Source organism: Pseudopipra pipra, chromosome 4 (genome assembly GCF_036250125.1).
Source record: "Pseudopipra pipra isolate bDixPip1 chromosome 4, bDixPip1.hap1, whole genome shotgun sequence".
Taxonomy (NCBI): domain Eukaryota; kingdom Metazoa; phylum Chordata; class Aves; order Passeriformes; family Pipridae; genus Pseudopipra; species Pseudopipra pipra.
The window spans coordinates 43,339,176-43,364,650 of record NC_087552.1 but is presented as its reverse complement, the minus strand read 5'-3'; the positions used below and the strand labels follow the sequence as shown (position 1 = coordinate 43,364,650).

Sequence of the window (25,475 nt, the reverse complement as noted above, 5' to 3'; positions counted from 1 at the left end):
CTGCAAACTTTTTGTGACACAGATATCCTTTCTGATAGTTTACTTTGGAATAGTCACTACCATTGGTTTTGTTCTAATCCGGAAATGAAATAATACACTGAAAATAGAGAAGGTCTTTGAAATATTCTGGACAAGAACACAATTACAAAAACCCATGATGAACACTACTATCTACTAGCAAGCCACAAGTAAAGGACAACTACCTTAAAAAGCTAACATTTCTCTAAAGCAAAAAAAGACATCATCACCTAATACTGCATTTCTCTTCCTCAGTATGAGAAATATGCATGACATCAGTCCAGATTTTTCAAGGCATTAGGACTGGTGCATGCCATGGTCTCAAGTGACTATCTAAAAAAATGCAGCTGGAGGGCTGGAAGGACTTTTTAGTGCAACAAACTATTACATTACAAAGAAGATGTAAAACAAGACTTTGAAAGGGAAATTTCCTTATCAGAATTTCTGTTTACATGAAACAGAGTCACGTACAAAGTCAAAGCACTGCATTGCATGGCTGAATCAAGCACCAGCAACGTAATCAGCATGATATCAAATGAGCAATAGGGTAGCTTTAAGAAACCAGAAAGACTCTGCATCCTGAAGCTTACTGATTGTCTGGCTGAGGAGGACGTTGAAACAGCAGATAAAGCTGATGTATTTGTTGTAAACTTTCCAGCACTCAAACTTTATTTGTCTGAGTGTGATACTCCCCTCTGTGGGTGGAGAAGCAGAGGGACTGGCTGACGTCATCCGAAGGGATAAAGTGCAGTGCCCACAGCTTTGGAATGAGTAAAACTTCTTAAGAGGTATAAAAGGTCGGCTGCCCTGTACGCAGGTGCTCTGCTGACAGCAACCTTCCTCCTACAGCTCGGCTCCTCACAAAGACCTAAGGAAAAAAGAAGACTAACCAAGAAAAAACTGTCCACAATGCCACAAAACGTTATTCTCCAAGGACCGTCACCCTGGGGATTCAGGCTCTCGGGAGGAATAGATTTTAATCAACCCTTAATCATAACCAGGGTATGTACTCTTTCCATTTCCTTTCTATTAATTCCATTTAATAGTTGCTGTAGATTTTTGCCCTTTTCTGGAGTTCAGACAAAACTGTGAGTAGATTAACGAGTGGCTGCTAATTCTGAAGAGAGCCAGCTGAAATGCTAACAGTTTTTACAAGTTTTGTGTGACAGGCTTCTGTAATTCGCCTAAGATACTTTAACTGCACTTCTACTTATGCCTCAAAAATTAAATTCAAGTGCCTTGGCAGCAGAAAAAGGTTGGCATGATTTCCCAGGCATTCAAAGCTGTTTAAAGACAAGACCTCACTTTTATCCTTTTCACGACTAGCCTTTCAGATCACTGGAGGTGAAGGCTGCTTGGCAGCAGCTCCTCATGTCTGGAAGTTTGTGCTTTGCAAATTAATCTGACTCTTATCTAATTAAATCAAGTTCTGATTATTGCCAGCAAAGGCAACAGCACCTGTTTTTACATATGTGAAGCTTTTCACTCCCATAAACATTAAATCAGTGAATTATGAGGAAGTTGTCCAGTCCTGAATATGAAAGAGGTAGTTATTTGGTGTTTTCTGTCATATTTAGAAAATGAAAGTTTACCTACCTCTCTCACTCCCCCCCAGTTAAGAGCAAGAATCTGATCCTTCATTTTTTTCATGGATTTCAATATATTAACTAATATCTCAAATTTAAGAAACTAGTTACTCAATGAATGTAGTATACAACACACTGTCAGCTGCCCTGCATCTACAGACATGGATCTACTCAAAAGACAGGATACATATTTTGATAGTTTTGAAAATTGTGTTCAGTGCACATCAGACCAGAATTAGTTCTCCCTATATTTTTGCTGCTTTTCAGGACCTTAGACACACCAAGTATGTGTTCCACGAGCATCCAAATTGCTTTTTTTTTTTTTTTTAAATAAATCCCTGCACTATGACTCACTATATACACTATGCCTGGTATTGAGCAAGCGTCAAGAACCTTGAAGATGGATGGATACTACTGGTGATGCCTTGCAGTAAAAATGCTTCCAAACAATAGTCTGTAGAAAGTTTAAGGATCAACTTCTCACATATTAACTAGTAAAAATTTATAAATCTGGAATAAATGATTAAATTAAGTTAAAGCATAAAACATTTTATGTATTTTGAACAGAAGTAAATCAGAATGCTATTATATTTGACTGAATGTAGTTACATGTCATAGGACATAGCAAAGCCTTTGGAGAAAAAGGAGATAAAAACATTGATTAATAAAAAAAAATCTCTGAATGTTTTGAGGCCTTCATTGCCTTTTATGGTCCTCTAAAAGAAAAATAGTTTCCATTATCTCCAATGAAAAATATTTTAGCTGTGTCTGGTTTGTATTTTCTTTGTGTTTAGATTAAGTACAATGAAGTTTAAAACTGCAATAACAAAGGATGTTACTATAAATGTCACTTTTTAAGGAATAAATTACTTTGCAGTTGACTCATACCTACCAAATGCCTTACAAGACAAAAGCCATTGGTTTCTGGCATACTACAGAAATGTTCAAAATCACATTTCAAGTAGAACAATGAAATTATGCATAGGAAAAAACCGACATGGTTAAGTTTACTTAGCTCAAATTCAAGTATATCCATGGTAGAATTGTTTAAAATTAATATTTTTGTTGCCACAGCATACATTTAAAAGAGTGCCTAAATAAGTATTCATACAATACCCCTTAAGAAATAGAGAACATTTCATAAGATTCGTAAGTCTTGCTTCTTGGGGCATAAGTGTTCTGTTTGTAAAAGATATCACCAGCAACCTGTTCACGTTTGGCTTAACTGTCCTGACAAGAAAAACAATTAAAAATATTTGCCATTAAACAATAAATAGAAATTATTTTCAAATACATTTTGAATAAAATAATTGGACAGGTGTTATGTTTGGTTGGCTATAGTCCTTGTTCAACAAGGAAAGCTTTTAGCAGGACTTGTCAAGAGAGACAGACAACATAAGAGACTATCCACCTGTCTAAAGAACAGATGTCACCTCAATAGCTCATCTGCAAATTTGACTGTTTCAAGCAAATGCAAAAACCACAGACCATGATCACCTGAAAAGAGAAAGAACAAGAGGGGACTATAATAGACATATTTAAATTCTATTATGGTCAGAAACAACAAATGAACTAAGAATAGTGGAAACATTTATTGAAATACTTGGAACTTTGCACAGATGCAAAGAAATTGCATTATTGAAACTGATCAAAACCTTAGCTTAATCAAACTGAATAGTTTTGGTTTATTCTAACCAGAATAATGTAAAATTTTGGGTTAAGCATTTAGAGGAATGCAATCCTAGAATTTAAGTTCTATTGCATAAAGCATTGCAAGAACAACTGAGACTTTTAAAGTTTGGAGGGAATGGTGAAATATTATCAACTCGAGATTTAAGTTCTATTTTAATATAGACCTTTACCAATCACAATGCTAGTATTCATATTAACTCAATTTTATATTTATTCGCTCTGCAGACATTCATAGCTCTCTTCAGAAAACACAAAGCCTGAAAATTTATGATGCTGTAACCTGATAAGCTTTGCAAATCTATTATCAGATGCAGAAAGGTTGTCTTCAGTTTCGTAGGAGACATTGACCCATATGTGGTTAAATAGTCTGTGACAACATCTGAGTGATCAACACATATCCTTATATATATCCAAATCCAAGCTACCTAAGATACAGGAGTAACAGGCATGCCATACAGGCATGTCCTGAAGAGCAAGACAAAAATTTTCCCAAAGCAACAGTAGAATCTACCTCACCTGCCCAGGTGAGCAAGCAACAAACACTAGTCATAACACAATTCTAAGTGTTCACAACACACACTTAATATGTAACTAATAAGCCCTTAATAACACTTACATTATTGAGGTACCCACAATATCAATATTATACCCATGATATGGTGGAATCTTGCAATGAATAACACGGCCTCTTTCTATAAAATGTAGGCCACTGTACTTTTGTCAGTCCCGCTTCCCTATGAGCAACAGTCAAGATTTCCCCCCCTCAACATATTGAGTGACACCCAGCCATATTCCTCCTGCTCAATTCTAGCAGCAGAACACTGGCTCTTTCTGCCAAACCCGGGAAGATCAGATGAGGGAAAAGATTATATGAGGGCAGGTAGCTCTGCACGCAAGCAGTCTTGGGCAGGTAATGCTCAGCACCCCCATCAAGGTGTTAAGGCCCAAGAGACACAATTCAGCCAAATAATAGGAAATACAGACTCCTGGCCCTTCTCCTCCTTGCTCCCACCAACTGGCAATCCCATTCAAACATATAAATGGTATATATGCAGCTAGTGACAACTTATAAGATCCAGGGGATTTACCATCAACGCAGAGTAGGTTAGGTCCTACTAGCAGCACAGCTGTTACAGATATGCTGCTTTATAAGGCAGGATCATTATCTCAGTACATTGCTGCAGTGTGTCACAGATACAGCAGATGATTTGTTGTGACATGTAAAAAGCATAATCTACTGAGTAACCTATATAAGGTTTATACAAGTTACCTTACCCTTGAGAGGGAACCAAGAATGGCTGGGTTTGCCCATTTTGGGTATTAGAGCATCAACAGTCACATTGGAACACTAGGAATTCCGCTGCAGTTTGTCATTGCAGACATTTTCACAACATGCCAAGCAAAGTCAGGAACAATTCCCAGTGTAAAGGAGAAGCATGATCATTCTTCTAAATCCCCTGCCTTATTACAGTGATGTAAGGGGTCCCGATGCCGTTCATTTACACTTACAGCTGTTGAAGTTTGAGAAACAGACAATTTTGGAGATTTCAGACTTAGAATTTATAAGCAACTTCCTTGATTCATATTCAAACAGATTATTCAGGCACCTTAACACTTTGTTAAGCCCACAATATATTAGTCCATTCTTTTGAAGGGTGAGGGTGGAAAAGCTTCCAGCTGGCCACAAATACCTATTTGGAAAGTCTGCCTTGACTTGATAATAACATATGCATTGCAGTTTGTTACAGTGACATCAAAAATAAGTTTACGTGCTGGAATGCAGAAAAAAAGCCCACAAAGCAAACTCTCATCAAAAAGAATGTTTCTACTTGGCTTTTACGTTGATAGTACTGTCACCTTCAGAGACAAGTCTGCCAGCTTCACCAAAGCTGGGGTTCAGAACATGCTGGAGGTACACTGGGCAGCTTAATCTCCTCATTTCCTGGAAAATTGTGAAACACCAGAACTACAGAATGTCTCCACAGCATGTTTTCCAGTCCTCCTTAATCACTTTTAATAATCGAGATAACACTTGCTTTTGCTGTAGCAGATCCTACAGTGAGAAAAATTCTCTCCAATAGCTTTTTTACTTAATATGTGCCACAGATAAAAGAACTGCTCTCGTAAGTCACACTATGTTGACATTTTTGTCCTTCACACTGGGATTCATTTACTTACAAATAAGCAACTAATGTTACTTTGGATGAATCGGTCTGTCCCCTTTGTTCTGCTATTTCAGAAGAGTTACATGCTACATCCATTAATTTCATGTTGTTGTCTAGATAATCAAAAGTCACCTAAAATGGCAATACACAACTAAGGGACCTAAATCCCACTCAGTGACCTAAGACCTGCTGTGTATGTGGTATGTGTAAGTGTTGTGGTGGTATGAGAAGTCCCCTTTTGTACATAGAGACCTGCAATTCTAGAACAAGCTTCAGTAATGTCTAAGGTCATAGCCTCTCTACAAGAGTTATTTTAAAGCAAAATTATGTTGCATTTCAACTATTTTAACAGTCATGCAGAAGATTATCAAGTAGATTAAAAAAAAAGGCAAGCATAGAAAGATAAGCTGAGGGCTATTTCTACGAATGGTGGTACATTTACATAAGATATGAATTGCACCACATGGATCACCCTGGAGGATCAGGGACACTGTTACTTAAATGCAATGGGACTGAAAGATAAGCACTTTAAGGAGTTCAGGGTCTGAATTAGACATGAATAAAGAGAAAAATATTATTTTAGTATTATTAGCATATTTCTGATTATTTGGCAATACAACATGAAAGGCCAGGCTAACAGAAACCGTGAACTGCTGTACTTGTCTTAAACATTGCTTTCTATATTATTCAGTCCAGTGGCACGTCATACCCATGAACATTAAGTAACACAATTTCTTAACGGCTCTTTTCTTCTGCTAGTGGTGTTAAGGGGAAAATATAACTTTTTTTCAAGCAAGTTATATATGGCAGTTAAGAAAGAAGATTCAAAGATGACCTACAGTAACTACAGAAGTCAGAGTGGAAACTTATGCAGAAGTGTAAAGATAATTTCCATCTAATTTGAAGTTATGATAAATAAAACATTTATTTGATGATCTTTCAAAAGAACTACAGAGGGTCTGGCAAAATTAAGAATTCACTTTCTTTGTAGGCAATCATATAGTTGTTTACAGGCCCACTTCCTGCCTTCCTCATCCAACAGAAAATAGGGAAGCATGGTGAAGTTTATTTTCTCTATCAATTTTCAGGCATGCCTGGTGATTAAGCAGTTACATTTTGGTCTTTTCAGATTACACCTGGAAGCAAGGCTTCAGCTGCCAACCTGTGCCCTGGTGATGTTATTATAGCTATTGATGGTCTAGGCACAGAGAACATGACACATAATGATGCCCAGGAGAGAATTAAAGCAGCTACACATCAGCTTTGTTTGAAAATAGAGAGGTATGTGTACATGTCTGCTTATTTCTGAAAGAATATACTATTCAACCAACTGATTATACATTACAATTATTATATGGTGTAACTATTTAAAATAGTTTGAAGAATTTCATTATGTCTTTAAAATTACAAGCAACCAGACCCACCCCACAAGCTCCAGGCCAAGCAAGACTCCCCAGAACTCATCTTCATAGGTACAAAAAAAATTGTTTCTCTCAGGTTACTTGCCACATGACTCTGCTGACTCCATAAATCCTATGTGAACCATCAGTAAGCATCTAGCTGTCACTTGTTCAGTGACCACTCTACTCCAATATTTCCTCAGCTGCAGGTGCTTATCATTGCCTCCTGCTCCCAAGCACAAAGTTGCTAGTATATCCTCCCAGTTAGGGAAAACATCACGTCAGGCATTCGTAAAGGGTGACAAAAGAGCAAGTTTAAAGCAAATCCTTTTGGTCACAACATATTAAGCCAGATACAGGATTCGCAAATCAACATTCAAAACAAAACTAAGAAACACTCTCCTACCTAAACTGCAGGAGTCCAGAAACTTTTGTGTTCATTTCTCTCAGCTAGAGCCAGGAAGAGAAACAACCTGCAGCTTCACATCTCCAGCTGAGTTTGCTCAGCCTTTTATCAGAATCATTTAGCACACTCTTTCAGCTCTCTCCAAATTAGGATGGCCCTGATTGACCTGAGGCCTTCAAGGAAGCACAGCTCTTTATTACAGCTGAGCACAATATTTGTTTCCAACTACAGAAGGTGGAGTTGTTTTTGAAAGGATCATTGTCTAATTACTAGAGCACACACTATGGTTAAAAACTCCCACAGCTAGTTCTAGGTTCTGTTACAGACTGATATATGCCATTTAACAACTATCTTGGGAAGCCATTTTCAAGATGTGATAAGTGTATATATAACAAACAGTACTAGATTAGTATTTAACATTACTATTATGCTACTATAAAATTAGTTGCCATATTTCACTTTGTCAGTGAAAACAGAATTGTGACTGGTATTTTTGTGTTTGTTATCCCTGCCTACATGACTGAAAGAATCTTCTGTGCCACTTTGATTTACACTTGCACATACTTTGCATACTTAGATTGCACTTCTACATTTAAAAGCAGGCTTTGCATGGATATTGTTATCACAAAAAAAAATTGAAGTTCCTGGTTTAGGATTATTGCTATCATATTCACTTACTTGTGCAAAATATTCTGAGGACCCAACATTCATTCTATCAACCATTAAAAAAGTAAAATTTTAAAAAGTTTGGTCAGCTCAGGTCAGAAAGGCAGTACTTTCCCTTTCCCTTTGTATTTGGAAACTATTAACAATTTGCTTCCCATTGTTCATAGCATACATAATTTTTAAAAAAGTAAATACTCTTTATATATATTGATTACATATCATCAAAGTTTTTTTACGTCAAAACATTAAAAAAGCATAGAAAAACCTGCACATTTCCAAGCTGCATTATATTTCATAGGGACATATACAACCCTATAGGAATTCAAAATATTTAAATTCTGCATTTCTCTCTTTCTAGGGCAGGAACTAAATTATGGTCCCCACAAGTTTCAGAAGATGGCAGAGCACATCCCTTCAAGATAAATTTGGAAGCTGAACCACAGGTATGAATTGTGAAAAGTTACCTAACCATTTCCATTTGCCATTTTACATTATAAATTATCTCCCTTGTGGTCATTAAAATTCTTTGAATAGAACTTCATCCATTATCTGCCAGTTTAAGCTAATACAGACCACCATGAATATGACATATGTGAACACCATTATATCTGACAGAATGTTTTTGATTTTTCAGCTATAACTGAAACAAAACATTAACAATCTACAATACATTATCATATTTCTTTAAGACTGTACTTATCACCATCATTCTATTATGGAAATAAAATATGTTCTTTTATTCTGATACAGTTTAAGTTGCTTTAACTCTTTTAGAGATTCTTCATCATTTGAGGAAATGCTTCAATCAGAAATAAATGCCAAGTACCTAAGAGATGAACTCATCAGACCACATAATTCAATTTGATGTAATGGTTAAATAGAGAGATCTATTAATGCTGGATCTCTTTATTTCCATACATTTTTATACTATACCAGAGAACTGAAGTTTATGAATCTGTACAAGATCCATGTACAGGTCTTGTACAAGCAAATTCACCACTTCTGACCAACAAAGTCTAGATCCTTGTATATGACCAAAGCAAATCCACTCAATTGACATCCTCCTCTCTCTTCAAGCTCAAAAAGAAGAGCTACTATGAGTCAGAGTCTCTGTACCATTAATAGCTAATTAGCTAGCTACTGCCTACACCTAGTCCTTTATTTATTTGTCATTCCTTTTTAACATACACGAACATCTGGTGTTCTCCCAAGAGGGGGGAGGGAAGAGCATTCTGCTGATCCTAAAACTCCAGGTTCAAAGCAAGTATGTCAAAGTATTTATTCTGTGTTATCCTAGAAAATGTAAGTGCAGACTCCATGTCAATAAATCCTGTGCAATAAGTACTCCCACCAATCCAAAGTTTTCCCAGAGACACTTCCAAACATGGCATTTCAGTGTTTCATTTCTCTCTCTTCTTTCCAATCTAAAAACTTGCATTAAGTGATACAGCAAACTTATTCAGAAATAACATAGTCTCTTCAGCAGCAGGAGATACTATAATGAAGAAACAAAACTATTTTAAATGCCTATTTTTGTGGAATAGTAGGATACACATTAAATGAATAGCAATGGAACAAATGCACTAAAAAAGCTATAGAGAAAACCATGCAGGCATGTATGACAGAAGAGTAATCCCTCTGCATGAAAGCTGCATTCCTAAAAAGGACAGTTACTTTAAAATAGATCACAAGATTTCACTGAGTGCTACTTGGCAGACTACTGAAAAGCAGTTTCCATTTGGCAATTAGAAAAACTGTTTCTCCTAGATTAAAACCAGCCTTTTCATTTTAGTATATCTCTCTTTCCTTCCTAGAAAAATCAGGAGCACTGAGTATATTTAATAAATAGTACGCACCAGACAAGTAGAAATGCTTGCAAGCAAATATGCTATACCATTCCTGGGATGATTTCCATTTTAGATTAAATTCTTCCATCCAAGAGCATCCATCACTCTGACCTCCCTGTGGAAAAAAAATAAATATAGCCTTTTGTTCTACAATTGCTGTAATTTTAAATTAAATTTTATCACATATTTAGTCACAACGGGAGTCCCAGCAGCACTGTATATCAGTAAGGAAAACAGTACAAAGTTTCTTTAATTCCAGATGACAAATATTTGCATAACCTGTGCTGTCTAGGTCATGTAAGAGCAAAGCCTTTGACACCTTCTCCATAACATACTCCTGGAAAAGCTGCAGCCCATGGCTTGGACAGGGGCACTCTCTGCTGGGTTAAGAACTGGCTGGAGGACCAGGCCCAGAGAGTGGTGGTGAACGGTGCTGCATCCAGTTGGCGGCCGGTCACCAGTGGTGTCCCCCAGGGATCAGTGTTGGGCCCAGTTCTGTTTAATATCTTTATTGATGATCTGGATGAGGGGATTGAGTCTTACATTAGCAAATTTGCAGATGACACCAAGTTGGAGGGAGTGTCTATCTGCTGGAGGGTAGGAGGGCTCTACAGAGGGAGCTGGACAGGCTGGATATATGGGCTGAATCCAACAGGATGAGGTTCAACAAGGCCAAGTGCCGCATCCTGCACTTTGGCCATGACAACCCCCTGCAGCGCTACAGGCTGGGCACAGAGTGGCTGGAGAGTGACCAGGCAGAAAGGGACCTGGGGGTTCTAATCAACAGCAGACTGAACATGAGCCAGCAGTGTGCCAAGGCTGCCAAGAAGGCCAATGGCATCCTGGCCTGTAGCAGGAACAGTGTGGCCAACAGGTCCAGGGAAGTGATTCTGCCTCTGTATTTGGCACTAGTGAAGACACATATTGAGTACTGTGTCCATTTCTGGGCCCTTCAGTTTAGGAAGGATGTTGAGGTGCTGGAGCAGGTCCAGAGAAGAGCAACAAGTGAAGGGCCTGGAGCACAAGTCCTATGAGGAGCAGCTGAGGGAGCTGGGATTGTTTAGCCTGGAGTGTAGGAGGTTCAGGGGAGACCTCATCACTCTCTACAACTCCCTGTAAGGAGGCTGTAGGCGGGTGGGGGTTGGTTTCTTTTCCCAGACAACCAGCAATAGGGCAAGAGGACATGGTCTTAAGCTGTGCTGGGGGAGATTTATGTTGGGCATTAGGAAGAAGTTCTTCACAGAAAGCATGATTGGACATTGGAATGAGCTGCCCAGGGAGGTGGTGAAGGCACCATCCCTAGAGGAGTTTAGGAAAAGACTGGACGTGACACTTAGTGCCATGGTCTAGTTGACAAGGTCATAGGTTGAATCCAACCTAGTTGATTCTGTGATTCTGTGACTGATGTACAGAAATGGAAAACCACTGAATTACATTTCCTCCATTTCTATAAAAATTAAAATTGCTCAAAAGGTCATAGATCTTATAAATGTAATCAGATCTTTTTAACTCTTGCCAGATAGACATTTTAAAATTCACTAAGAAAGTTAAGAGATGTCAGTCATTTAAAATGCATTATAAGCCAACTAAATAGCAAAACCAGATGAAGACTTAACCAATATTCTTAATAAGTATCTAGTTTCTGTTTGTAGGCTAATGAAAGATAGTTAAAATGAGTGTAAAACCTCTTTTAAATTTTTCAGCAATTTGGCCAACTATTTGGCCAAAGAACACTTACTGTATCTTCAGTGGATGAAAATTTTTCTACAGATGCTTGGAGATGGTTTTGTGAAAACTGATAGACAACTAAAAATTGTTCCTACTTACAGCTATGGACCAAGGAACCTTTATACAGTAGCAAACTTCTGTATCATGCTGAACATCTCCCAAGAGTCATTTGGAGACTGACAGAGGCAATTGTCAGAGCCCAATGAAAGCTCTCACTATTTTTAAACCCTTAGAAGAGGAAACTGAGGCAACAATTCCAACTTACAGCAATAAGTGGCTGACTGAAAGTGACTCTTGAAAGCTACATGTTCCCACATAAAAAACAGCCACATTAACTTTGTTAGTCTGGAGCAACATATAGTGTGATGGATAAATAATAGGAAATAACAGACCACTTGAAGAATTACTAATACAATCACATTGTATTCTGTATAAAAGTGACTTAGTACATGCAGTTCTCAATGAATATAATTAGAAAGATAATCTTTCACAAATGGCAAATTATAAAATTATTTTTATAATTATAAAATTATTTTTTAAATCCTATATTGTCAATGTAAAATAACATGATGACCTGTAAATGTTTTCTGTTACAATCCCTTTAACCTGATTGAAAATTATTTTATATTCCTTACCACAATATCTTGAATTGTTTTTATTTGAGCTTTTCTCATTTGCATCTATCTTTGCCTTTGAACATTTTATTCAGTGAGACTAGACTTTTGGCCCTGAAGGACATTATACATTCCTGTGAGACACACTATGCATATAGATAAAAGTCTAAGAAAAATACAAGCCACTCTTCTAAAAAGTAACTTTATAGTCTATTACCACTGAAAATCAACTTTTGAAACAATATAATTGTCCTAGCTAGTTTTGAGGACCTACCCCCTCTTTTTAACAGCATTTAAAAGATCAAGGTTTTAGCCACATGATACCTCCAAAATGTACACATTTGTGTTCTGCTACAGCAATTACCCCAATGAATGCCATCATATGGTCTGTGTTGGATGCCTTTCTACAGACTTTGGGAGCTACATTAATTCTATTCCTGATACCTATATCAATGCAAAAAGGACATCAGTCAGTTGGAAAAAAATTTAAGAAATTAAGTACCGTAAATCTCAAACACTCCTGATTAGGAATTTCAACAACTTTCAGTTCTCATTTAGCTTTTGAACTAAAAGAGGACTTTTTGCAGATTCGATGAGATATAGCAAACACAAGAGCTGGACTATTTTTGCTGCTGTATGTTCTGTCACTGACCTTTTATGTGATTAGATGAGCTATAAAGAAAATAGTATGTAAGTCTGACTAACTGCAAATACTTGTTTCACAACTGTTACATTGTTAATATGCTATTATGGTACCTCATCTTCTATTCATTTCTCAATAGGAAATGAAAAAGGGGGATGAAATTACAATGTTATCAGTCGGTTTTGTTCATTTTGAATCATATACGGATTTAAATCAATTTTAAATACTTTGACATTAATATCTTTCATTAAGTAGCCATGATCCTAAACACTATTCTTTCCATTTACTAATACATTTTGTTAACTGCAACTCAGTTCTATCAGACAGAAAGAAGGAATTGCCAGTAAAATCTTTGTGGTCATTTATCTGATTGCTGCTTTCAGTAGCCTCTTACAGTGCAATGCTGCTAAACATTTTCATTTAATAAAACTGCTTTTTACTGTTTGCATTTTCTGGTTGCACATTCTACATATCCATGAGTTTTCCTTATTCTGATCCTAAATATATTTCTGAAACTGCTGTACACAATCACACTCAAAACCAAAGCCAAATCAGAGAACCAGCAGAGATTTAAATGGAAATTGAAGTATTAATGACCTGTGCTATCTTAACATTGCAAGGTCCAGAAAATATCAATTCAGGCTGTAGACACCTATTTGTTAGTAACAAAAGCTTTTTATTCCATATGCATGGAAGTTCAAGTGCTCTCACAGCACCGTTTCCAAAGAGTGCTGCAGGACATCAGGGCCACAGCAGCTGGACAGACTGCAGCAGCTAATGTTCTTCACCCACTAAGGTAGTATGAAAATAACCTCTTAGCAGATGACAAGGCTAACTTTTTCGAAGTCTACTTCTGAGGCTTAGGGGTGGACCTGAGCTGAAAGGGACTCAAAAGAGACTGTACTAAATATGCACAATACAAATAAGTGAATTTTCACACAGTCGGTAGCCTTTATCATTCTTGGCCAACCACTACAGAAGAAGATTTTAAGTATCTGAAAGGTCATCAGAGATTTTACTTCCAGATCTTATCCCTTATGGATTCCACAACTGAAGTAAATTATCCTGGCCAACAATTAAAAAAAAAAAATAGTACTCCAGAAATAAACAAACATAGGAAGAATGATTTCAAATTTATCCATTTCTGGGTTTTACTTATTTATGATGATTTCACATTACGTTTTAATTATACCAGCATCACAATTTTTGATGCACGAGTACACTTCAAAGATGAAATTTGTTCAGAAAAACATTCTCAGTCTGAGGTACATTCAAGACTATTTCTGTTAAAAGAAGTGTTTAAAATCATGTGTTTTCTAGGCAAGACACTTACAATAAAAGTCATACTTTTGGGAATCCCTCTATCAGTATGTGATGAAAATGCAGAATCTAGAGATTAGCACTAAAGCAAAGCAGTCAAGCTAACTATCCATGAAATGTTTCTGACAGAATGTAAACAGTGAAAAATCTCAAGAACAATACGAAAAGTCACTATAATATTCATTCCTCCCATTTATTCTAAGTCTTCTGTTTGCCCGGAGGCAGGAAAATAATGCATATAGCTTAAGTAGCATATACAAAATTCATGGAAAAATATAGGATGCTTGCACCAGTTAAAAAATAACAGAGTTGCAAAAGTAAAAAATGCAGATTAACAATACGTGTGTTGTCAGTTTTACTCATTACTAGCTTTGGTGTGCATTGTAGCTCTGTGTATTTTGTCTGCCTATCATGTACAGGAATTCAAGCCTATTGGTACAGCTCACAACAGAAGGGCCCAGCCTTTTGTTGCAGCAGCAAATATTGATGACAAAAGACAGGTAGTGAGCTCCTCCTATAATTCTCCAATTGGGCTCTATTCATCTGGCAATATTCAAGACGCGCTTCATGGACAACTGAGGGGTCTCATTCCTAACTCATCACAAAAGTGAGTACTAACATTTACTTATAATACATGGTCATTTGTGGTATTTCATTATCTGTTCCATTTTCAATTTAAAAGTCCAGCTCTTGCTGTTTTTTCTGGGAATCAGGAGTTTATTCATTAATTTAAAAAACGGTGATCAGTAAAACAATTTTTTCCAACACAGAGAACTATCCATTCAGCTCTGTTGTAGCAATGTTTGCAGGTAGCCAGCATTTGGACTCTACGTTGGGCTGCAACACTACCCTCTGACCTTCCCTCTTGTAACTGCACTTTACTCTGAATGTTCCTGAACACTACAGCGTTTGCATTTTGAGTACCAGGAATGAACAAACGAAACGCGGCTATTTCATGGTTAAACCTTTAAAACATTTTTAGCTTCATTTTAACTAGAAATCAGCATTTGTAGGCCAAAGAAAGTTATTTTAACCCTTTTTTCTTTACAGGATATGAACTACTTCGAACACAAGCATAATATTCGGCCCAAACCTTTCATAATCTCAGGCCAAAGCAGGTTATAAACTTTGAGTGCTGTGCTGGATTTGATGCATGGTGTTATTTTTTTTAATGGATGGATACTCACCACTGACATTAATAAAGCATACAGATACATTTGAAATTTACTTATAGTACTAGATAACCTAATACCAAAACTAAAAACAAACAGACAAAAAAAAATGAAATGGTTGACTCACAGAGCTCAGGCTTAGCATTCAAATTTCTATTTCCAAAAGAAAGTGGGTCTACACTTCCATCTCAGTTATACTGATAAGAGTCTGAAATAACTGTATCCATGAACCTGATTCAGTTTACAGCATAGCACCAGATATTGTATATTTACAGATCTTTGGCATTGTGAACTTTTTCTGTCCAAATGCAAAAACATATAATTTGTTAGCTTGCTAAACAAAAGATAGCTACTCATACAGATTATAATCTAGGCCATTCAGAGATTTTAAATTTGCATTTCAGCAGATCTCTTTCCAGAAAACAATCTAATGCTGAGCTAAAATAGGAAAACTGATGTCACAGACATATAAAACTCCAATGCAGAAAATCTTACACATTTACATCCATCATTTTGATGTAATAATCCTCTGTCATAACTGGTGATGAAATTTCCAACTATTGTTTACATTATTAAATATAGAGGAGGAAAAGCCAATTCAAACTGTGTGGCTAAAAGCACAAGGAAGCTCATAAGGGCATGAGGGCTGCAATATATTGCAATGTGACCCTTTATCCTTGCTAGCAATAGCAGTTTTTACTAGTGGAAATAGTGTTCTACCTTTAATTCTGAAAAATTATAATGCCCGCATTTTAATTATACTAATTTAAGTCTGACAAACTACACCAGAAGAACAGGATGGCAAATGATTCCAGTGTACAAAGGGCAATCTCATATTGATCATCCGTTTTGAGAGATGTCTTAAATTTTTCAGTTACCTGACTGTAGGAGATGGTCCCATCCTGCTAACAAGAACTATCAATGTAGAACACCACCACAGTGGAGAAAAGGTTCCCAAGGACAAAACAGTCCTTAGCAAACATCCATAGCTTCTCACTGTAGGTAGCGCTTACAGACTGTACCAAAACAGACTTTGGGACCACTAGGTCCCAAAAGGTTTTACATGTGCCTACTGGATTTATGAAAATTCAAATGAAGGTATCAAGAGCCTAATCTCTTAATTCAGAAACCTCAATTACACACTGTTTTACATGAAAATACTGAAGTAAACAGCCATTTTCCAGCATGTCAGATGAGGAAAATAAACTGCAAAAACTACCCTGACAGCGATGCAACAAGTTTCAGAACTGCAGTTGGGCAAGGTCTGTCAGCACTGGAGAGGTCTGCACTTGCAAACTGCAGAATCTCTGACACAGGGTGTTACATCTGTGAAACCTTATTGTCACAACATTTGGGTGCTACTATTTCATCAGTTTGGCTCAATACATACCCACTGCTAAACACGCTTTTAGGACAGATAGCTGAGGCTAAATAGGACTTTGATTAAAAGAAAACCTGATTGTGGACTGGGGTTTGAACTAATGGGTTGGACATTGGCCAAAATTTTTGACTTTATTCTGGCAAAACTAACTGGAGATTACATTTAATACATAACTATATTTTATTTATTATTTACCTATAATTTATCATGGTTTAACATTACTTTGGCTGCTCATAGCAAGAGTTGTGGTTTTCCTAGTCTTTTCCTGCTGCTTTCCATTTATTAACACTATCGGCACTGACAAAACTTACTCTATGGTAGGATCTAAAGGTGATCCTGATTCTTCTAAAAGAAAATACTGTAAATTTGTATGTTGCCCTGTGTGGATTTTTTGGCTGGCTCATGCTAGGTGATGATGCACAATTACAGTTTGCCTTAAGGCTTGCCTACCATTTCTAGAATAAACTTTTTTTTGACTTGTCTTCGATAGTAAAGTGTGTATTTACCTTTAAAATTTTAAGAAAGTGGTCCTGCACAAATTCCCCTCTGAATCAAAGGCAGAATTTTGGTTTGTCTTCTCCACCCGAGAGAAGCTACTGAGCAGAGTACTGTACTATTAAACAGGGAAATAGAGCATTCTTCCAGGTTTACACAGAATCATCAGCTTGGAAAAACTAACCACAACTCTGATAGGAAGGTTGGAGGATGTATTTGAAGCATTTATTGTCTCACAGCTCCAAATATCACATAAATGATAAACAATGACTGTGTAAAAGCCTTGGTTACGTGCTGTTACATAGCAACAGCAAAGAAATACCCTGTAACAAACAAAGCCTCTGAGGTACTATGGAAAGAAGACTGAACTGTATGAAACAGTGACACTCAGAAAGACTTCAGGCCTAATGTCCACATTTTTTTTGCTAATATTTTTCCAGGTATGTTGAATTGCACAGTAACTTCACTTCAGTAATGTCAAGCAAAATTAATATTTCTAAAAATGTACATCTTATTTTTTATATATAAATTAATTATAAAATCTACTTCAAAAGTAGGAAAAAATAATTCTCTGAATACATGCCCATTGTTCTTGTGAAGGACCACTTTACATTTTACTGGAAACACTGTGATTTAGAAAAGCAAAAGTAAGCCTGGATGCTTTAGTATCTCTTCTTCTTTGTAATTATTAACAAATTATTTTTTTAATTATTAAACTAATTTAAAAATATTAATAAATATCTTATTGTAGAATTCAAGGAAATCTAAAAAATGCCACACCCATTATTTTACACTAATTTATAGTAGTCTTTTCAGCTGTGGACTAAGATAGTTGTGAGGTATAGAATTGAAATGATGTGCCTGGGATTTCAGTGCTGCTGGTGTTTGTTCTATCACTGCATGGACAACTCACACAACCTTTGTATGCTACCGTTTTATAGATGTTAAGAATGACTCACCTAGAACAAAGCATTTTAGGGAGCTTAATTAATTCTCGATAAAACCTAGCATTACAAATGTAAAGTGATATTATGTTCTGAATTATTCAATCTATCCATGGATTTTTACTATCTTTAAAGAACACACGCATGCCAGAATTTCAAGGACTGCTTTATAACTGGCATTGATAATTTTTGCAGGAAAACTCTTTTCAATGACTACGCATACTTTTGCTTTTCTCTGCTTTCTATACTTTTGCTTTTCTGCGTCTGTTCCATTTATGCTTTTCAGGCCTGTTAACATCACTGTATTTCTGTACTTTTGTCTTTATTCTCTATAATCCAATGCACACTGCACACTCTTCTGTAATGTGCCTATTAACACAGCGGATGCAGCACTCCTTCAGGGATGGACTGTGGCAGTGGACGCAGTACCCCCTCTTCAATTAGCACCGTTAGCTCTATCTGCCCCACAGAGCTGAAAGCAGTGTCTAAGATGGCCCCTAACATTCCCTTGGAAATGGAGCTTCCCGGTGTCAAGATTGTACATGCTCAGTTTAACACACCTATGCAGTTGTACTCAGATGACAATATCATGGAAACACTGCAAGGCCAAGTTTCTACAGCTCTGGGGGAATCACCTGTCATAAGGTAATTAGAGCAGTATCTTTCATATTTATGAATATACAAATTTAAAATATGCCAAAAATCACAAGGTTTAATAATATCACTCTTTCTATGAAAAAGGGCGAAAGGGTTAGAGAGAAACTAAGTTATTTAAAAACATACAATATTTTCATTAAAATATTAGTAATTTCTATTTTCTAACCCAAAGTATTAAAGGAGTCCTTCAGAATTTACAAATAAATATTTCATAGGTAATAATCTTTGAATTGTGGCTAATAAATAAAAACTGATTATACTACCTGGACTATTAGCTGGCTGACCACTCCAAATCAAGATTTTGATTTCCTCCAAAAATCAAAACTGTTTATTACTATTATAATTACTTATCTGATAACAATTTAATAATTTTCTCTTATTAATAAGTAATAAAATATAATTAAATAAAATTTATTTCAACTGTTTAATTTCAGGTTAGGAAGATTAGGAAATCTTGTAGATGTTTATAGTGTTCCAGATATTTAATTCTCATTCAGGACAACTCATTCAGTACAACTAGCTCTCACACAAAAAGAGACAGAATTTACTCTAGGCCTACTAATCCATGTCTGACTTACGAATTTTATGCATTGCATGACTAAAAGTCAGGTAGGAACCTTATGTATATGGATAACAATTATGATTATACAATACAAGGTTTAAGGCACTTTCATTTTTTCCAAGGGATCATTCACCAGTCACATTGCTTTATCTTTACTTTTGCATAATAGTAAATTATTTTTCTGTTTTACAATGGTACTTAAGTTAATAATTCATAATATTTATGGTGTAAACTAAAGCTAGTTACTAATATTTTAAATAAGCAATAATCATTGGCACCAATGAGCCTTCTTTCACACCTCGAAGAATTTGGCTGCTACTAACCAAAAAAGCCATATTTATATAGAAGTATTTAAGTTCACCCTATCTGATGAAAATAAAACTATAGTTCATGAAGTCTTTGCAGAGTGAAGTTACTCTAGTGCCTGAATATTTAACCTCAATCAGAACAATTAGAGAACAATAAAAGAAAAATTTGCTCCTTTTTTATTCTGAAATAATGGATTAAACCCAAAGTAATCAGATTTCACACTGCCTGTGACACTGACAGTTTGAGAACTGACTCTCTACACATTTGAAATGTCTCTTTTGTTGTGGGATTGGTTTTCACTATGTACGCATTTAGAAATGTAATCTCACACATTTGTGTCCGTTTTTTTTATTGTTTGCCTTCTGTATGTAATTGCATTATCACTTGTTTGATGTTTAGAAATATTTTAGTTAAGAGGAGACAATTCAAGAGTTTAATTAACCATTGCCAAGAAATGTAAAAACGAAACTACTTTTATTCATTAAAAGCATCTGGCAAGAAAAGAAAATAGCAGTTTCTTCAACAGCTTAAAGACAGCTCAAAGAAATCTACTGATGGATGAAGATGCAAACAATTCACATAAGCAACAGGGGGGTCACTACCCAACTGCTGCTGCTCTTACTGGGCCATTTGGCAGCTTCGATGCTACCCTGGTAAACAAATAAACTATTTAAAGCAAAACTCAGTCTAATTCTTCGTGGACTTAGTTGCTTAGTTCAAGTGTCAACTTACCTAAGATTTAGCAGACAGTAGAAGGTCAGTTGCAAAAGGAAATTTAAACAAAATATTTAAATATTTGTGTGTATAGCAGTAAGATAATAGACTTCATCAAAGTAAATTTGGACCTTCCTAATTAGCCCCAGTAGTAGTTTGAAATTTACAGATGCCGCACATTCAGTCTAATTCCTGCCAGTGCATAGAGTCATCTACCTTTCCTCTCAACTACTTAGGATGTCATTTATCATGAACAATTCAAGACATTCAGCACAGTTTAAAATCACATGAGGTATTCTTAGTAAAATCTTCATCTTACAGGTCATTTGAGATTTAACCATCAACTATTGTTTGGACAATAAATTACTTTATCTTTTCAGCATAAAATTGTCATTACTAAAGTAAGCCATGTCTCATTTTTATTAAATCAAGAAATGGAACTTCCATTTGTCAGTATTCACCTTACAATGCTTCCTACTGTACAATACCTCTTTCTCTCTTTTTTGTCATCTCCATAAGTTAAATAAATAACAATTTTCTTAACAAAATAATCACTGTATTATCTAGTGATCGAGCCAACTTAGAAGTCATATCTTCCCAAAAGATTTGTCTGCCTAGGTTTTGGCTGATCTTATGTAAAGGTATAAGCTGTGATTTTAACAACATTCTTGAGGCCAGGTGATGTGAAAAGGGAACTTCTGGCTACCCTACCAAAGAGCACCTGGTAATACAGCAGATGACTACAGGAATGAAACTATTTTGAAGTTAAATGGCCTATTTCCAAATGTCAGTAGAGCCAGAACTGTAATTATGGAAATACTTTCATGACTTTGTAGATTTATTTTTGTAACAATTGCACTGATTTAATTTTTTTCCTTTAGATAAGAAGGAGGCTATATAAAGCAATGTTACCAGGAAGAAAGTCCTTCAGTAGTTGTTGAAACACAGTCTTTATGTTTGTTTCCTGAATCAGACTTATGCCTGGTAGAACTATTGCTTTAAAATTATATTTGTTAAACTGCTTTATCTGCTCTTCCTCCCTTTGCTACAGTGACCCATCTCCCAACTCAGTGACTCAGTCTGACGTGTACAAGATGCTCCATGCCAACCAGGAGGAGCCCAGTCAGCCGCGCCAATCTGGCTCCTTTAAGGTGCTCCAGAATTTAGTCTCCGAGGAAGGTGGTTAATAATGACATATTCTACCTGTTCAAATAGTTTTAAAATGTTTGTGGGAAGGGGGAATCTAAGAATAAAGTGAGAGATATCAGAGATATAAGCATTGCTGAAAGCCTTAATCATTCTGTATCTTATAATTATCACACAGGTCTCCTGTTATTTTGCCTCCTTGCTTGAATGGCTAGCAATCTCCTCTGTGAATACAATGGAGGTGTTAATCACCTTTTTCAGAATCTTTTCTCATATTTTAAGATCATTAATGTACAGTTGACTTTAACTGAATGATAAAAAGTTTTATATGAGAGGATTTTTGAGACAAGCTCCTTATATTCATGACACCAAGAAAGAAAACGCTCTCTTCCACATCCAGGAAAAGAGGAATTAAAACAAACTCTTAAAATCCCCCTAAAACCAATTCTGTCTTCATTCTAAATAAAAATTGAAGAGGATAATATAATTTACAGTCATATTTCCTTTAAATGAAGACATTTTGAAAATAAAATCCCTAAAAACTGCAAGTTTGTTATATTTACGATAAGCATAAAGAGTAAAATAAAACCATAATTAACCTAAGAGATAAATATTTACAATTTTAATGTTTATGTCTCAATATTTACCAGAGAAGGGATAAATACGTCTAATTGTCTATATATATAATTGTGGGATTTTGCTTGGCATTCTCTTGTATTTTGTTATTATTTTGTATTCATATCATGCTACTAATAATTCCTATTTTTGTATGGTGATTTATATAAATAAGAAGCTTTCTAACAATAGGTGTTGATTTTGTTATGTTGCTATGTAAAGCCTCCTCCCTCTCCTGCTATATTCAAGACCTACTACCAGAGAAATAGATGATGTCCATGAGACGGGGAGCACTGCATATACGATCTCTTTTGTACTTGCTTTTTGGCTACGGCTACACAACACTTTTCCTGATTCCAGAGAGGTGGAATGTGGCCCACAAAAGTTCTACAGTGAAACAGCATTGTTTGTTGATATAAGTGAAAGCCTGTAAATACATCCAGTAGTATATTTACAGGAAAAGTACTTACTGCATCAGACGCTTTTATATCAGCCTATACATAACTGGGTTGTTTTGTTTCTCAGATGGGCGCCCTGTGGGTACAAGGAGTGTGAAAGCCCCTGTAACAAAGGCACCTACTGCCATGCCTGGTGTCCAGAAAGTGCCACTGTGTGACAAGTGTGGGAATGGGATTCTGTAAGTTCTTTCTTTTTAGTTTTAGAAATCTCTAGCTCAAGAAATTTCTAAATCTGTAATTGTTAACCTATACCTTCAACAATTTCGATACAGATTATTTCAGTTTTGAAAATGTACTGTCAAAGTTTTTAATTGAGATTTCCCAGGACCTTTTGCAAGTCAACCATTAACACACACATAACGTAACTAGCAGTTATCTGTGCTGTGTTATCTCATGCTGTGAATTCTCAAAAGTTTCTTGGTAGTGCAAAGCACCCTTCTCCCAATCCACTGGGAGTATCCAGAAAGCTCTGTGAACTTATTTTAAAAATACGAGATTTCTACCTGAAAGTTCTAACTTCAGCAAAGAAGACAGATAATTATGAACTCAGAGAACACTATCACTAAAGAATGGAATGTGGTTTTGAAACTCATTTTGTCACTATTTTGATAGGTTAGGATGTACTTTCTGTCTTGTAACCAAACTAACATGTTTCTTTAAACTCTTAATTTTCCAATGCACTAATAAACTATGTGATCAACTCTACAGCATTTTATGTCACTTACTCAAACTCAGCATCCAAACTTAAATAATATAGTAGTTTCTAAAACCATCAGATGAACAACCTTAAAATAAATACATAGAACATTCTTTGTGTAATACTGTATCATAATCATAGTCATAGAATGGTTTGAGTTGGAAGGGACCTTAAAGATCATCTAGTTCCAACCTCCCTGGCATGGGCAGGGATGGTCCCTTGACCAGTTTGTTTCAGTTTCTTCTCACTTTAAAATTCATATGAATTAATTCAGGTTTTTTTCTTTTCGTTGTTTCCATACAGAGGAACAGTGGTGAAGGCACGTGATAAATACCGGCACCCAGAATGTTTTGTGTGCTCTGACTGCAATCTCAACCTGAAACAAAAAGGTTACTTCTTTGTGGAGGGCCAACTGTACTGTGAAGCTCACGCCCGAGCTCGCATGAGGCCACCAGAGGGATATGAAACAGTCACCGTTTACCCAAAATGCTAGTCTTAGGTTAACACACAATTATATGCATGCACACAAAAAGCCATTTCCAGCTTAGAACTGCAGTACAAGTGTCAGGACTTCTGACTAAATCCAAAGTAGCATCTTTTAAACCTTCCCTTGAGGGATTCTGGGGGAGGTGGAAGCCCCTATTAGCTAGCAGTAGCATATTATACCAGAAAAATTCTGCTAAAATATTGTCTTTGAAGTTGTCAATATAAGTCAAGGAAGTATAAAATGAAACAGCTGTCCTGGAATACAAAAAGTGAAACATGAATGCTACAACATATACATAAGTGCTGTAAACAAGACATTATTTCTAACATAAATTAAATATCTATGCAAACACCAACACCATCAAAGTCTTAGAGTCTGCAAATGTAGAGGCTTGACAGGTCATTAAAAAAGCAGCTATTTTACATGGATAGTACAAAACAAGCAGTTGTTCATGTCTGCTTCATGTCTATTATTCAACCAGCATTAATGTGCACCCCAGATAGATTTTGCTTACTTTGCTTTGAATTTGGGGTTATAGTGCCTTAATTTTCTGATTCAGCAACTGTGATAAAGAATAAATGTCAAGTCACATAATAAAATGGCTAGTATAATAAAGACTGGTTAGTATGAAGCAAAACAAAAATTCTATGTTGTCTTAATGATTTGCAATGGTACCATCTTTCACATAACTTAGCAAAAAAATTGTTCTGAGGCATGAACACACATACATTGTTTTCTGGAAAAAAAAACCCACACTCTAATAGAAACTCACTGCAAATTGAGTTTGAAAGTAAATTTTAAAACGTTTCTGCAGAAAATTATACTGGATTTTTGCATCTCCATCTTTTAATTTCCATAATAGAAAAAAAAAGAGGAAACATCATCATAATATCTTTGTTGCTGGAAAATCAAAGCTTGGACAACTTTAAAAACAATTGTTAATTAAAATATACAAAGGAAAGATCTCTTACAAAAAAAACCAGTGAAGTCCTAAGGAAAAAAAAAGGCTGAAAGAATACATTTTTGTCATCAATTCCTGGAATTTGTCAAGGGCTACACTGCTTTCAGGTAGCTGCCAGCTACATAAACACACCTAACTGGCAAACCAAACCTTAGCGTTTACAGATAATACCAACACAAGTCAGAAATTATTTATTGGGGTATTTTGAACCCAATTTAAAGTAGAATAATCTACAAAATTTTTATCAAGTCTACAAGACTAACAAAAAATAACTTCATATACTTTTCCCATTCTACAATATAAGAAGCTTAAAATGTAAGTAGAATATGAAATCAAAATAAGAAGCTGTCCATACTTTAAATTTATTTTAAAAATTCACAAGTCCCAAAGATTGAAATATAACGTCCACATATTCAAAGACTTTTCAAAATAGCTTAAAGTATTATTTCAGAATTTAAAAGTTTTAAAAATGAGTGTGTCACTGACTTTATTATTTACATTTGTATATCATAAGCAGACAAAAAAGTGTTGCACCCTTTCCAAGGTTAGTTCCTGAAATATTTTTGGGCACAAAACATAATTCTGCTCTTCAGGTATCATGGAGGCTATGTATAATATTAATATTTTCCCACTAATAAAGCACACAAATATGAAAATCCTTTTGGAAGTGAGAGTGCACATAATGTCTATTTTTACAAACTTAAAATGTCATTGGTGTTTTAAAATGTTTGTTTAATGTTTCTGTCTTTGTATGTAACTAAAGGTAAAAATAAATCTATTACATATGATAAA

The 25,475-nt window shown here is 35.8% G+C and overlaps 1 protein-coding gene across 3 annotated transcripts; it reads left to right on the top strand.

Moving 5' to 3' along the window:
- Positions 1–669: 669 nt before the first annotated feature.
- PDLIM3 (PDZ and LIM domain 3) lies at positions 670–25,475 on the top strand. Of its 3 annotated transcripts, XM_064652698.1 has the most exons (8): positions 682–1,020; positions 6,591–6,742; positions 8,292–8,376; positions 15,136–15,203; positions 18,459–18,722; positions 21,371–21,498; positions 22,606–22,717; positions 23,539–25,475. In XM_064652698.1, exons 1-8 carry the CDS (start codon positions 928–930, stop codon positions 23,726–23,728), a joined length of 1,092 nt encoding a protein of 363 aa, XP_064508768.1. In that variant the 5' UTR covers positions 682–927; the 3' UTR covers positions 23,729–25,475. The 3 variants fall into 3 exon arrangements, with proteins under 3 accessions (XP_064508769.1, XP_064508768.1, XP_064508770.1); XM_064652699.1 differs by lacking the exons at positions 15,136–15,203; positions 18,459–18,722 and adding an exon at positions 14,505–14,692 and having other exon boundaries at positions 670–1,020; XM_064652700.1 differs by lacking the exon at positions 18,459–18,722 and having other exon boundaries at positions 690–1,020.

Bases quoted from the DNA above. Each gene is read 5' to 3' on its own strand.
- PDLIM3 (XM_064652698.1), top strand. From the start codon at position 928: ATGCCACAAAACGTTATTCTCCAAGGACCGTCACCCTGGGGATTCAGG. The intron at 8,377-15,135 runs GTATGAATTGTG...TTTTCTTTACAG, and splicing joins ATTTGGAAGCTGAACCACAG to GATATGAACTACTTCGAACA. The intron at 21,499-22,605 runs GTGGTTAATAAT...TTTGTTTCTCAG, and splicing joins GAATTTAGTCTCCGAGGAAG to ATGGGCGCCCTGTGGGTACA.